Genomic DNA, 12,525 nt, shown 5'->3' on the forward strand with positions numbered 1-12,525 from the left:
GAAATACTTTTCAATATTCTTTCCCATTCCAACATCAATCGTTCATTATCAACACGCAAATTTTCCATTTCTTTCCATACCTTTTGCACGGTCTCTATCAACACGACGTTGGAATTGTTAATCTCCCCACCCAGTTGAACCCACATCTCTGGGTTAGCTTCTGAAAAGGGTACAAACCATGAACCAAGGGTCTTCCAGGTAGAGTAATTCCAGCTCCTCTCCTCATGGTTCCTTAGTTATGGCTCTCTGTGGAACATTTAGAGTTTGTTATTCACAAGTGCCTAAATCAGGTCACAATGTTGCAACCTAATGCTCTGATATCACTGGTCATGCATAAGCCAATACAAATTAACAACATCATATAAAAAAAAAAAAAAATTACTTCACATCACCTTATATGAAACCTATTAATCCATGGTAACACATGACACACATAAGACAAAATAATCCTAATTAATTCGCATGTTTGAAAATTCAGATTTTGTACCTGCCATAGGGGAGGGTCGCCATTACATGTGCGCCCTCCCCGCCACGTCAGATAACCACGCGTAAAAGCACATGGAGCCGGTACGACACCTGTCCACCGTGGAGCTCCATGTGTTGGCTACCTTATCAACCCATAAATCTTTGTGTTCGCGCCATTTCACAGGTTCGTTTGGGGTCATTGCTGCGATGTATGAGTTTCCCTTTGTGTTTCTGCTCGGGGCCGGTTGTTGGGCGAAGCCCCCCGCCGATTATGGCACGGGACGGCCCCGGAACCTGCGCACTTCGTCGTTTATTCGTGTGCTGTTTGAGGCGTTTGTTCGGTTGACAGGGTTTGTGGACCTGCGCGCTTCGCCTGGTATGCAGGTGCTGGTGCGAATGTTTGCTGGAGTTTCAGGGTTTGTGGTTGGCACAGCGCTTCTCCTTTTCTTGTGCTTTTCCGCCTGGAGTTCTTGGTCGTTCTGGAATGTCAGTTGTTTAGCATTTCTCTGTTGCTGGTCTTATTCGACGATTTTGTTGTTTGGGGAGGAGTCGGTCGCTGTTTTACTGAGCTCGAGGTCAAATGGTGTTTTGCTGTCAATTTGCTGTTTTGTGGTGGTGTTTTTGTGGTTTTCAGTTCCCTGATATATATTTTTCTTCTCGTTGCAGGTGTGCAGAACGTCGTTGCAGGTGTGGAGAAGGTCTGGCGAGCTCCAGGGAAGGTGGGGGAGGTCGGCGACCATGTACCCGGTAGGATTTTAATCCTACCAGCATTCTCTGTGTTTTTCAACACAACATCTCTATTTTTGGATATTTTGTAAACTTTTATGGCATTTTATGGCATTTTTTGGAGGATTTTTTTCCGAGGGTTTAGGGTTTATGGGATATTTTGAGCTGTTTGTTGTTGAAGGTTTAGGGTTTATGGGATATTTTGAGCTGTTTGTTGTTGAAGGTTTAGGGTTTATCTGAAATTTCGTTGTTTTCGTTGTTATCCTAGGCCGTCCCATGCTATCCTCGGCCGTCCGGTGCCCTCGCTGTTATTTTTGTTGTTTTCGGTGCTATCCTAGGCCGTCCCGTGCTATCCTCGGCCGTCCCGTGCCCTCGCTGTTATTTTTGCTGTTTTCGGTGCTATCCAAGGCCGTCCCGTGCTCCTCGGCCGTCCCGTGCCCTCGGCCCCCGAGCAGAAATACAAAGGGAAACTCCTACATCGCAGCAATGACCCCAAACGAACCCTCTAAACCCTCTGTCGCTGCTCTCAATTGACTTGCATAACTTATCTTCTCCTCGTCCGTGAAAGCTTCTGTCAGGAACTTCACTTTTTGTATTTGAAATGAAGCCTCGAAACCCTCTGTCGCTGCTCTCAATTGACTAATTTGAGTATATTTACAGTTTAAGCAAATTTGGGGTTTGTTTGGTTGCGCTGAAAATAACAAATTCTTTAATGGCCATATGTATGGGGCAGTGTAAGTCTACCATTGCAGTTATTTAACTATGGAGGAAGAGAAGTCCTGTTCGTTTTTGGAATTTGTTGGAATTTGTTGGAATTTGTTACTCCTGGTTATTAATTTTGGTGCTTTTTGCTATGTTTTGCAATATGGATATCCTGTATACACAGTCCTTTTTGTTTCCATGCTGACGTTGCTCTCAATTGACTGATTTGAGTATATTTATAGTTTAAGAAAATATGGGGTTTTTTTTGTTGCGCTGAAAATAACAAATTCTTTAATGGCCATATGTATGGGCTACCATTGCAGTTATTTAACTATGGAGGAAGAGAAGTCCTGTTCGTCTCTGGAATTTGTTACTCCTGCTTATTAATTTTGGTGTTTTTGCTATTTTCCTGAACCTGATGTATATGTTTTGCAATATGGATATCCTGTATACACAGTCCTTTTTGTTTCCATGTTGACGCTGCTCACAATTGACTAATTTGAGTATATTTACAGTTTAAGCAAATTTGGGGTTTTTTTTGGTTGCGCTGAAAATAACAAATTCTTTAATGGCCATATGTATGGGGCAGTATAAGTCTACCATTGCAGTTATTTAACTATGGAGGAAGAGAAGTCTTGTTCGTTTTTGGAATTTGTTACTCCTGGTTATTAATTTTGATGCTTTTTGCTATTTTCCTGAACCTGATGTATATGTTTTCGGACCTCTGACATTTTCCTTTCCTCGAGATGTCTCGGATAGTGGCTGTCATATGCCACCCTTTTGTATCTTATGATGTTTTTTATATTGTCAATATAATCTGTGATGCTTTTTTCTCTGAAAAAAAAAGTTCACACATTTTACAGTCGATTCCAAAACCGGTTACTGATGGTTACAGAGATAAGAGAATAAATATTTTTAGTAATGAATTATGTTCTCATACATAAAATGCATTTCAATAACTAACCCTTCTCGGGCTCCAACGATAAAACCTTACTGTATCAGTGACTTTTCATTTTAATTTAATTAAGGACGTGGATCATGTAAATGAGCAAATATGACTTATTCCTAGGTCCCACTGATTCAGTTGTTCACTTCAAAGTTCTAATGTAAATTAGTATATGATATAATAGTTTACTCATTGTGTGAATATCTGAAGTAGTCTCTGTTTCCAGCCCGTCTTAGGGTTCACTGACTAGCTATTACAGAATACAATGGGTAGAAATTGCTTTGTAAGCATTATGGTTGAAGCATGAGCTATCAAGTTGAATGATGTTCCTTTTGATAACGGTCCACTTATTGGAGCCATAAGTGAGTTTAGAGCTTTGTACAGTGCTGCAAATTTGATGCCTTCAATGTTGAGATCGAAGGCATAAAAAATACAATGTATAAAATGCTCTTAGAGAAAAGATCATCCAAAGATTAATGGGTTGAGTGTCAAACCCATCTCTCCTAACATCTGATGTCAAAATTTATTGACCACATGAAAAGCCATTGAGCCATTGAGGTGCGAACTGTCTAGCCATTGAGCCATTGAGGTGTGAACTGTCCACTAAGTAGAAGAACCGAGACATATTAATATGGAACCACATATAGAAATCGAAAGAATGTTCAATACGGGATGATCAAGAGTATCTGTCTCAGGGTTTCCATCTGATTGTGAGGGAGTTGAGTGGACAAAGCTATACTTCTCCCTCCTTCACTTCCAGCGAACAAGGTCATCCCTCCAATTGCTCCCAAGAATGGGGCTTGCACATTCAGTGGCCTTACTGTTCATTTTAATTTAATTAAGGATGTGGATCATGTAAATGAGCAAATATGACTTATTCCTAGGTCCCTCTGATTCAGATGTTCACTTCAAAGTTCTAATGTAAATTAGTATATGATATAATAGTTTACTCATTGTGTGAATATCTGAAGTAGTCTCTGTTTCCAGCCCGTCTTAGGGTTCACTGACTAGCTATTACAGAATACAATGGGTAGAAATTGCTTTGTAAGCATTATGGTTGAAGCATGAGCTATCAAGTTGAATGATGTTCCTTTTGATAACGGTCCACTTATTGGAGCCATAAGTGAGTTTAGAGCTTTGTACAGTGCTGCAAATTTGATGCCTTCAATGTTGAGATCGAAGGCATAAAAAATACAATGTATAAAATGCTCTTAGAGAAAAGATCATCCAAAGATTAATGGGTTGAGTGTCAAACCCATCTCTCCTAACATCTGATGTCAAAATTTATTGACCACATGAAAAGCCATTGAGCCATTGAGGTGCGAACTGTCTAGCCATTGAGCCATTGAGGTGTGAACTGTCCACTAAGTAGAAGAACCGAGACATATTAATATGGAACCACATATAGAAATCGAAAGAATGTTCAATACGGGATGATCAAGAGTATCTGTCTCAGGGTTTCCATCTAATTGTGAGGGAGTTGAGTGGACAAAGCTATACTTCTCCCTCCTTCACTTCCAGCGAACAAGGTCATCCCTCCAATTGCTCCCAAGAATGGGGCTTGCACATTCAGTGGCCTTACTGTTCATTTTAATTTAATTAAGGATGTGGATCATATAAATGAGCAAATATGACTTATTCCTAGGTCCCTCTGATTCAGATGTTCACTTCAAAGTTCTAATGTAAATTAGTATATGATATAATAGTTTACTCATTGTGTGAATATCTGAAGTAGTCTCTGTTTCCAACCCGTCTTGGGGTTCACTGACTAGCTATTACAGAATACAATGGGTAGAAATTTCTTTGTAAGCATTATGGTTGAAGCATGAGCTATCAAGTTGAATGATGTTCCTTTAGATAACGGTCCACTTATTTAGCCTTTTTCATGCTCAACTTGATAATGAGAGCAACTTGATAATGAGTGCTCTCAATTTCTCAAGTGTCCCCTCAATGAATAAAATTATTAGTGGCTTTTTCACATTTAATAAAACTTATTATGAGGTACATTGCCTCCTCATTGATTTCTGTATTTAGCCTTTTTCATACTCAACTTGATAATGAGTGCTCTCAATCATAATAAGATTGTCTGGTCATTTGATTTCTATATTTAGCCTTTTTCATATGCAACTTGATAATGAGTGCTCTCAATTTCTCAAGTGTCCCCTCAATCAATAAAATTATTAGTGGCTTTTTCACATTTAATAAAACTTATTATGAGGTAGATTGCCTCCTCATTGATTTCTGTATTTATCCTTTTTCATTCTCAACTTGATAATGAGTGCTCTCAATCATAATAAGATTGTCTGGTCATTTGATTTCTATATTTAGCCTTTTTCATATGCAACTTGAAATGTTATTATTGAATCCCCAAACATCGCAGCAATGACCCCAAACAAACCTGTGAAATGGCGCGAACACAAAGTTTTATGCAATGATATGATGGCCAACACATGAGCTCCATGGTGGACAGGTGTTGTACCGGCTCCATGTGCTTTTACGCGTGGTTTTCTGACGTGGCGGGGAGGGTGCACAGAATAACTTATAGAAATAGTTTTATCATAATTAATATTTTACAGAAAGACATATTCCATTGAAAATTTCTTATCAACACACAGTTAGGTTGCCACAAGAAATCACTACTAGGTTGTTAGCCAAAATGTTTCTTAGGACAAGAAAAAGATACAATCTAGTGTTCTAAGCCAAAATATTTTTGTGACAAGAAAAAGATACAATCTAGTGTTGTAAGCCAAAATGTTTCTGTGCCAAGAAAAAGATACAATCTATCCAAAATCCACATCATAATGTGGTTAGAACCAAAAACATATGGCACCCCTATTCTTTATGGCCCTGAGAATCTTGAGTGCCAAAACTCCCCGAGTTACCTTCTTGAGCCAGGTAGGTTGGCCTACCAGTCAAGGGCTGATTAGGAAATGGTTGATTGATGCCATATGATTGATTCCAATTTGCAGCTTCCAACCATGGAGGTACTGAGTACCCATACCTCACATTTTCCCTACTGACCCCTGCATTAAGTGGAGGTGTGTAATGAGCATACAGAGAATTGACACCAGCTCTGGTAGGAACAAGGCAAGTGGGTAAACCCTCAGTTTGATAGTGGGGCACTTGAATGTTTATGAGATCTTGGAATAATGGTGTATTTTCTGCAATGGAGTCCAATGAGTTTGAAATAATCCTGGTTTCATCAGCTATTCTTGTATCGTTGATCATCCCTTGTTCCTTTTCAAGCATTTGTTGTGCCTTTCGTTTTTCCTTTTCCTGTCTTGCCATTTGCTTTTGTTGGTCCTTAACTTGCCTTGCTTTATCTCTTTCAATCTGTTCTTCTGCTCGACGTTGTGCTGCAACAATCCTTGCTGCCTTCTTCTCCTTGACTATATCCTTCTTTTTCTGTTTTAATTCTTGCATTTCAAATTTCTTTTTTTCTGACTCAACTAACAGGTTTATATAGTCCTCTGAGGTGAGTAACTGTGAGCTTCGGCCCAGACGAAGACTACCTGGTGCACCTTGATTTTTTTTCATTGATACTCTCTCTACTGGTAGCTTTAGGAACCGTCCAAGTGTCTTCTCCACCCCTCCCACCTGCATGTCATTGCTTGGTACTTCCCTTTCAGTATCTGTTGGAACTGATTGAACCATATCATTATCTTCATTTGATGCCTCATTATGTCCTTCATCTTCTTCCATTGATCTATTGTCCACAAAAAAATGAACAATTTCACTGTTCAATTCTACTGGTTGTGAGGGCATGTTCATGCTTTCTTCATTGGTTGCTGAGACACTATGTGCATTCATATTGATCATTGCTTCTGCTAGCCATGAAGGTGGGGTTACTTGGCTTGGCAATGTCAATTGGTCATTGTCAACTGCATGTTCAACAATATCATTAGCAATATCAGCAACAGGAATTTCATTTTCTTGAGTTGGTGGAACAATCTCCATGTTACTAGGAATTTGTTCATTGTTATATTGTGTTTCACATACAGTTTCATCATCTTCAGCATATAAGTGTCCTTGAGACAGGGAAATCATATTGCCAGCTGCAACAACATCATCTTGGTCATCTACTTCTTGCACTTCAACACTTGTTTGGACATTCCCTTCTTCCTGACCATCCACATGAAACGCTCGGCTACAACCAGTATCATGCATAAGAGCATCATAGTTCAGTGGCCAGATTCCTGTCCTCCTAAAGCCAGCCTTGATATTTGATGGTGTCAAAGCCCTTTTAAAAGCTTTACTTGCAAGCTCTGCTAGCTCAAACCTTTTCACCTCAACCCCTGGATTCTTTGCCATCCATGCAGCACGCTCCGACCTGAAATAGTTCTTGAAAGGGCCAAACACACTAACATCAAGGGGTTGCAGCCTATGAGTGGTATGAGCGGGCAATGTCAACAGGTCGATGCCTAAATTGTTTGCTTCCTCAATTGTTTGTACAGCCATGTGGCTCCCATGGCCATCTAATATCAAAAGGTGTCTGTTATTAGGCGAGACGCCACCTGGTACCGATGCAGCAAAGTGAAAAAGCCAACTTAGAAACAGTTCTTTAGTCATCCATGCATGGGGATGTGCAGCCATGCATGCACCTGGTTCACAGTTCTGTATATAGTTTTTCAGTTGATTTTTACCTTTGAATAGATAAAATCCTGGGATTGAAGTACCAATTGCATTAACACAACATAAAATAGTTATCCACTCCCTGCTCTTGGGCAAAATCTTTGGCACATTTCGGCTCCCTCTCTTGGCAATTACCCGCATGCCACAATTCCTCCCTGCCTGTAAACCTGTTTCATCACAGTTCCATATATGGTCTGCTCGATAAGAATGTTTATCGTAAGCACTAGAAAGTGTGTCATAGAATTTTTGCACAACTGCAGGGCGCAAATTTAATGCTCTGTCTCTGTCAAGGCCCTCAGCAGTACGCAATACAAGTTCTGGATGCCTTTTTTAAAACCCAAACCACCATGATTTACCAGGAAACCCATCTTTGAATGGGTTTGGCCTCCCTTGACAGATTTGAGCAACTGTTGATTTGAGTTGTATCAACTCTAGCCCATGTCCCAGTTGGGCCATCTCTTTACACCACTCAACCACCTCGGCCTCCTCCTCCTCAGTCATAACTGTAAGAGGCCCTCTACGTTTTGTATGAGTCAGTCCATTTATCCAATAATGTATTGATGAGGGAGGAATACCATGTTTTTTTGCAGATGCCCGAACTGAGTATCCATTAAACTCTATGTCGTCAATTGCAACTAACATTTGTTCTTTTGTCCATCCTCTTATAGCACTGATCTTTTTAGTTGAGCTTGCCCCTTGGACTGTTGTTGATGGTGGTTCTGTGGCTGATGCTGTGTTAACATCAGCGGCTATCACATGGTCATTTTCAACAATGTTCCCTGGTGCATTGCCGGCATTGACATCAGCTGGCCTGTCATCATCGGACGATGTGCATCGCAGCTGCGCACCCCTTGTCACTCTCCTACCACTTCTCCTTGTACGAGCAGAGTAACTTCCTTTTGCCATAGATGCAACAACCTGTAAAATTATTGCATGCATTTAGACATTAGAATATATGTCAAATTATGCTTTATTACTTCTGCAAAAATTACTTTTCATTTAGACATTAGAATATATGTCAAATTATGCTTTATTACTTCTGCAAAAATAATTTTCCTCTATTACAGGAAATTATCAACATGTATGTCACTGTTTTCATATATCATTTTCCATTTACTTTCAACAGCTTTATACAGCTAAACCAATGAGGTATGTAAACATGTATGAATTACGTCATTCTCCTTATATCTGTTAAAGATTAGGGAATACAGGTAATAAGTAGGTCTATTCAATATGTACTTACCTTATAGAGTAGAGTGTAATCATTACTAATGGTTGAATCAGTGCCATAAGTAGAACCATGGAAATCAAAGTAATGAGGAAACAGAGCTTGTTACATTAGGATATGCGTATACAGTGATTACAGTCTATCCATATGTATTACATTAGGATATACATATACAGTGATTACAGTGTATCCATATGTATTGATTATGTATTAGAACACAGTAGTTATGCAATTAGAACACAGTAGTTACATATGACTCTTTCTAACCATGCTTGTTTACCTAATTGTGTTTTCTCATTATCTCAAATCTTACAGTCATCTAATCCAATAAAGAGAAATGGTCATCCGCTCGGGCTTCCATTCTAAGAAACCATTCCTTAGTTCTATGGTCCATTCATCAGTAGTAGAAATTCACTTATTTGCATTCTTTCGACTCAATATCAAAATTTTTGCTTTCTCAATAGCTTCATGCTTCTGAAAATACATGTCTTTCGATTATGTTTCAATGTCTTTCGATTATGTTTCAATGTGATGTTTCAATGATGATTGTCAAGGTCTGAAAATATGTGAAAAATTACTAAGTTTATCAGAGTCATTAAAGTTACAATTCGTTTTTGTTCTATGTTTTAACTCATTCTGCATAGAACCCAAGCCATAATAATCGCTCAATTCCTGTAAGCTAAGCTTCAATTCCTGTAAGCTAAACAAGCTATGACTACAGTACTAACTGCCTTTTTACTACCTACCTTTTTTTGCATTGCATCAATCTTGGGCTGGAAATGGTTCGAATGCTGGCTTTGATTCTGATGCTATTCAAGGTTAGACTCGGTCTCCGATTGGATATGGCTAGGGAGATGAAACTATATAAGGAACAGGAAGGGATGTGGGGATTGCTTGCTTGGAAGGATAGCGAGTCATGTTTCTTCTTCCAGTGATTAGCTATTGGCTATGACTACAGTACTAACACGACATACGTAACCTCTGTGATATGTAAGCTGTAATCACTATTACATTTGATTCTATGGTCTCCTAGGTGTCATAGACAATCGGTTTTACTTCAGTTTAATCGAGTTTCATTGCAGTCATTTATTTTTTATATTTTTCATATAATTTATTTAGTTATTTTGAATATTGTGAAGAACAATCTCTGCTCCAAGATTTCTCTCCATTATCTGTGACTTAATTTACAGAGCTGAGTTATGTAAATCCCCATTCCTTTGGTCCAACTTTTACAACTTCGTATGGCTCGGGCTCTCCATACCCTAAGGTCTCGAGCTCAACGAGGTGAAAAGATATGAAGGCCAATAAGACGGTCATCTGCTATGTTACTTATAATTGTGTTTTCTCATTATCTAAAATCTTACAGTTCTATGGTCCATTCACCAGTAGTAGAAATTCACTTATTTGCTCTATGTTTTAACTCATTCTGCATAGAACCCAAGCCATAATAATCGCTCGCTCAATTCCTGTAAGCTAAGGTGTAAGCTAAGGTTCAATTCCTGTAAAGTAAACAAGCTATGACTACAGTACTAACACGACATACGTAACCTCTGTGATATGTAAGCTGTAATCACTATGAAGCTGATGATATAATAAGCTAGAACACATACATAAACTCTGTATAAAAAAGGTTAACTGTAACTGTATAGGTTAACTGTCACCCTATGGACAGAACTGTAATGTAAGAAATCTGATAAATGAAAACAATGAAAACAGAACTGTAAGAAGAATGAGTTGTAATTCATATAACTAACTTGAATATATTGGCCACTGTTTTGTGATGTTGTCTTCAAGTTTGCTGAATAGTTTGAAAGCATAAGATGAACTTCAACAGTGGGTGGACTTATTTTATAGTTTTGGGGACTTGATTTTAATTGGTGGACATGGATGCACATGGATTGCAATGGCTTCATTTTGAATGTGTGGTATGGATTTAATTTGATGTGATCTAATGGTTGGGAATTGTTTATTTGTTGATCCATGTGCTTTGATCTGTTTTAATGAGAAATAGAGTGAGATGGGTGTCATTTATTGCAGTTATTGGGTCTGGGTATCATTTATTGAACAAAGTGGATTTAATTGTTATTGGGTTGGGTGTCATTTATTGAACAAAGTGGATTTAATTGTTATTGGGTTGGGTGTCATTTATTGAACATAGGGTGTTTAGCTGTTGAACAACACAGCAGTTATGCTGACATACATTCCTTTTGTTATGTGCAGGTAGGCATATTTATTTGGGATGCAAAGTTGCAGTTCTGATGAGTGGGGGTTGAAGTGACTGCTGTTTTGTACTTCTGGAATAGACCAGTTTGGAAGTCTTTATGGCTCTAGCTGTTTTCTACTTGGGTCAATATGTTTTGCAATATTAAGTAGTAAAATACTATTTATGGACAGTTGTGGGCCCAGTCAATGTATGGGTGATTTTTGGACATAATTTAATACTTATTTATACATAATGTTATTTATTTCTGTCTAAATTTTGGTTTCAAAAGTCTTAATCACTGGTGGTTTGGTGGGACCAGTGTTATAACAACTACTGGTCCCTGCACAACATTAGGAATCTCTCCCCTATATTATGAAACCATAAGCAAAGTTTCATTATAGAAGGTTAACCTAAGTTTGTTCCTGGTTACCAATTGTATTAATATTGGCGTTGGATGGTTCTCGAAACTCCGAGACACTAGCTCCAGGTGTGCAAGACTCCCAAAGGCCAGACGGCGGTGATCTTGGGGTTGAATCAAATAGAGTTTGCTCAATGGTCACGGTCAACCAGAGTAGAGTTAGGGTAACAACTTTCTGGGTAGCTGCAAGCAGAGGTCATTCACTTCCATTCTTGACTAGGAACACAGCTCTGCAAATTTTCTTTGGGTTACTAGTTCTTTGCGGTAAGAATAGCACCATACCGCTACAACCCTTCTGTTGTGTAACGATCAACCCTTCCCTTGATCTGGGTTATCTAGTAACGCTCAGTTTCATCACTGTAGAAAGTTCTCTCTTCTTCTATGTTCGATCCGAGTGAATGAAGTCCTACCCTCCACGACAGACTCGAGTAAAGCCTTCCCTTGCTTGTTTGAGTTACTTATTGAACTATTTCATTTACTTTCTTTTATTTGATTAAACCATAACTGAGTGGCTTGCTTCTTATTCCAGGTATAGTGGCAGGACTACAGGGCCACTTCCAAAGTGGTTGACTCAAAGGGTTTACCCAAAAGTAACTATCCTTCAGTTATAGGTTGGTGACTAATGAAATTTTGATCTCTTTTTGTGTTCTGGCATGCGTTGCACGCTCTCCCATAATTGTGGCTTCTCTCAAGACTGTGTATGAGAAACCCTCAAGTGGGTTCTTTAATTACCCTTCATTTGTGTAACATTTCAATTGTGTTGATTTCCCTAAGCTTTGTACCATTAATTACTAAACTTCTGAAGACTGAGGCCCACGCCCCTTCCCCAACTGTGATAGTAATAAGGAATTAATTACGTCCTCCAACTTTATGTTGGTTACCATATGCAAACTTTGGGTTTTTTTTCAATCTCTATTTAAACATGTTTCCTACTCTACATATCTCCATATTTTTGCTTAAGCAAGTGGAAAGGATGCATTTCGTAGATTTTGATTGCAGTGAATTTTGTAACTTGTTTTCTTGATTAATTTAAAATAATGCTTCAACACTTAGGTTCGCATTACAGGGTTTCATTTTAATTTAATTGATACCCCTTTTGCCAAGTTTCTACTAAGATTTGTTATAAGTTATTTTTTTTAAGTTGTCTATTGTTGTGGCCACTACAGAAATTTCTTCTTGGGTTACATGATTGAATCTTCAAGGCT

General features: G+C 38.7%; 1 protein-coding gene across 1 annotated transcript; it reads left to right on the forward strand.

Annotated features, from left to right (window-relative positions):
- The first annotated feature begins 550 nt into the window (after positions 1–550).
- On the forward strand, positions 551–11,164 carry LOC149139354 (uncharacterized). Its single transcript, XM_089452937.1, has 3 exons — positions 551–1,040; positions 1,132–1,212; positions 10,920–11,164. Exons 1-3 carry the CDS (start codon positions 559–561, stop codon positions 10,921–10,923), a joined length of 567 nt encoding a protein of 188 aa, XP_089309063.1. The 5' UTR covers positions 551–558; the 3' UTR covers positions 10,924–11,164.
- The last annotated feature ends 1,361 nt before the right edge of the window (positions 11,165–12,525 follow it).

Source organism: Pinus tabuliformis, chromosome X (assembly GCF_031772625.1).
Source record: "Pinus tabuliformis cultivar Carrire ecotype Pingquan chromosome X, CPIR1, whole genome shotgun sequence".
Lineage (NCBI taxonomy): Eukaryota > Viridiplantae > Streptophyta > Pinopsida > Pinales > Pinaceae > Pinus > Pinus tabuliformis.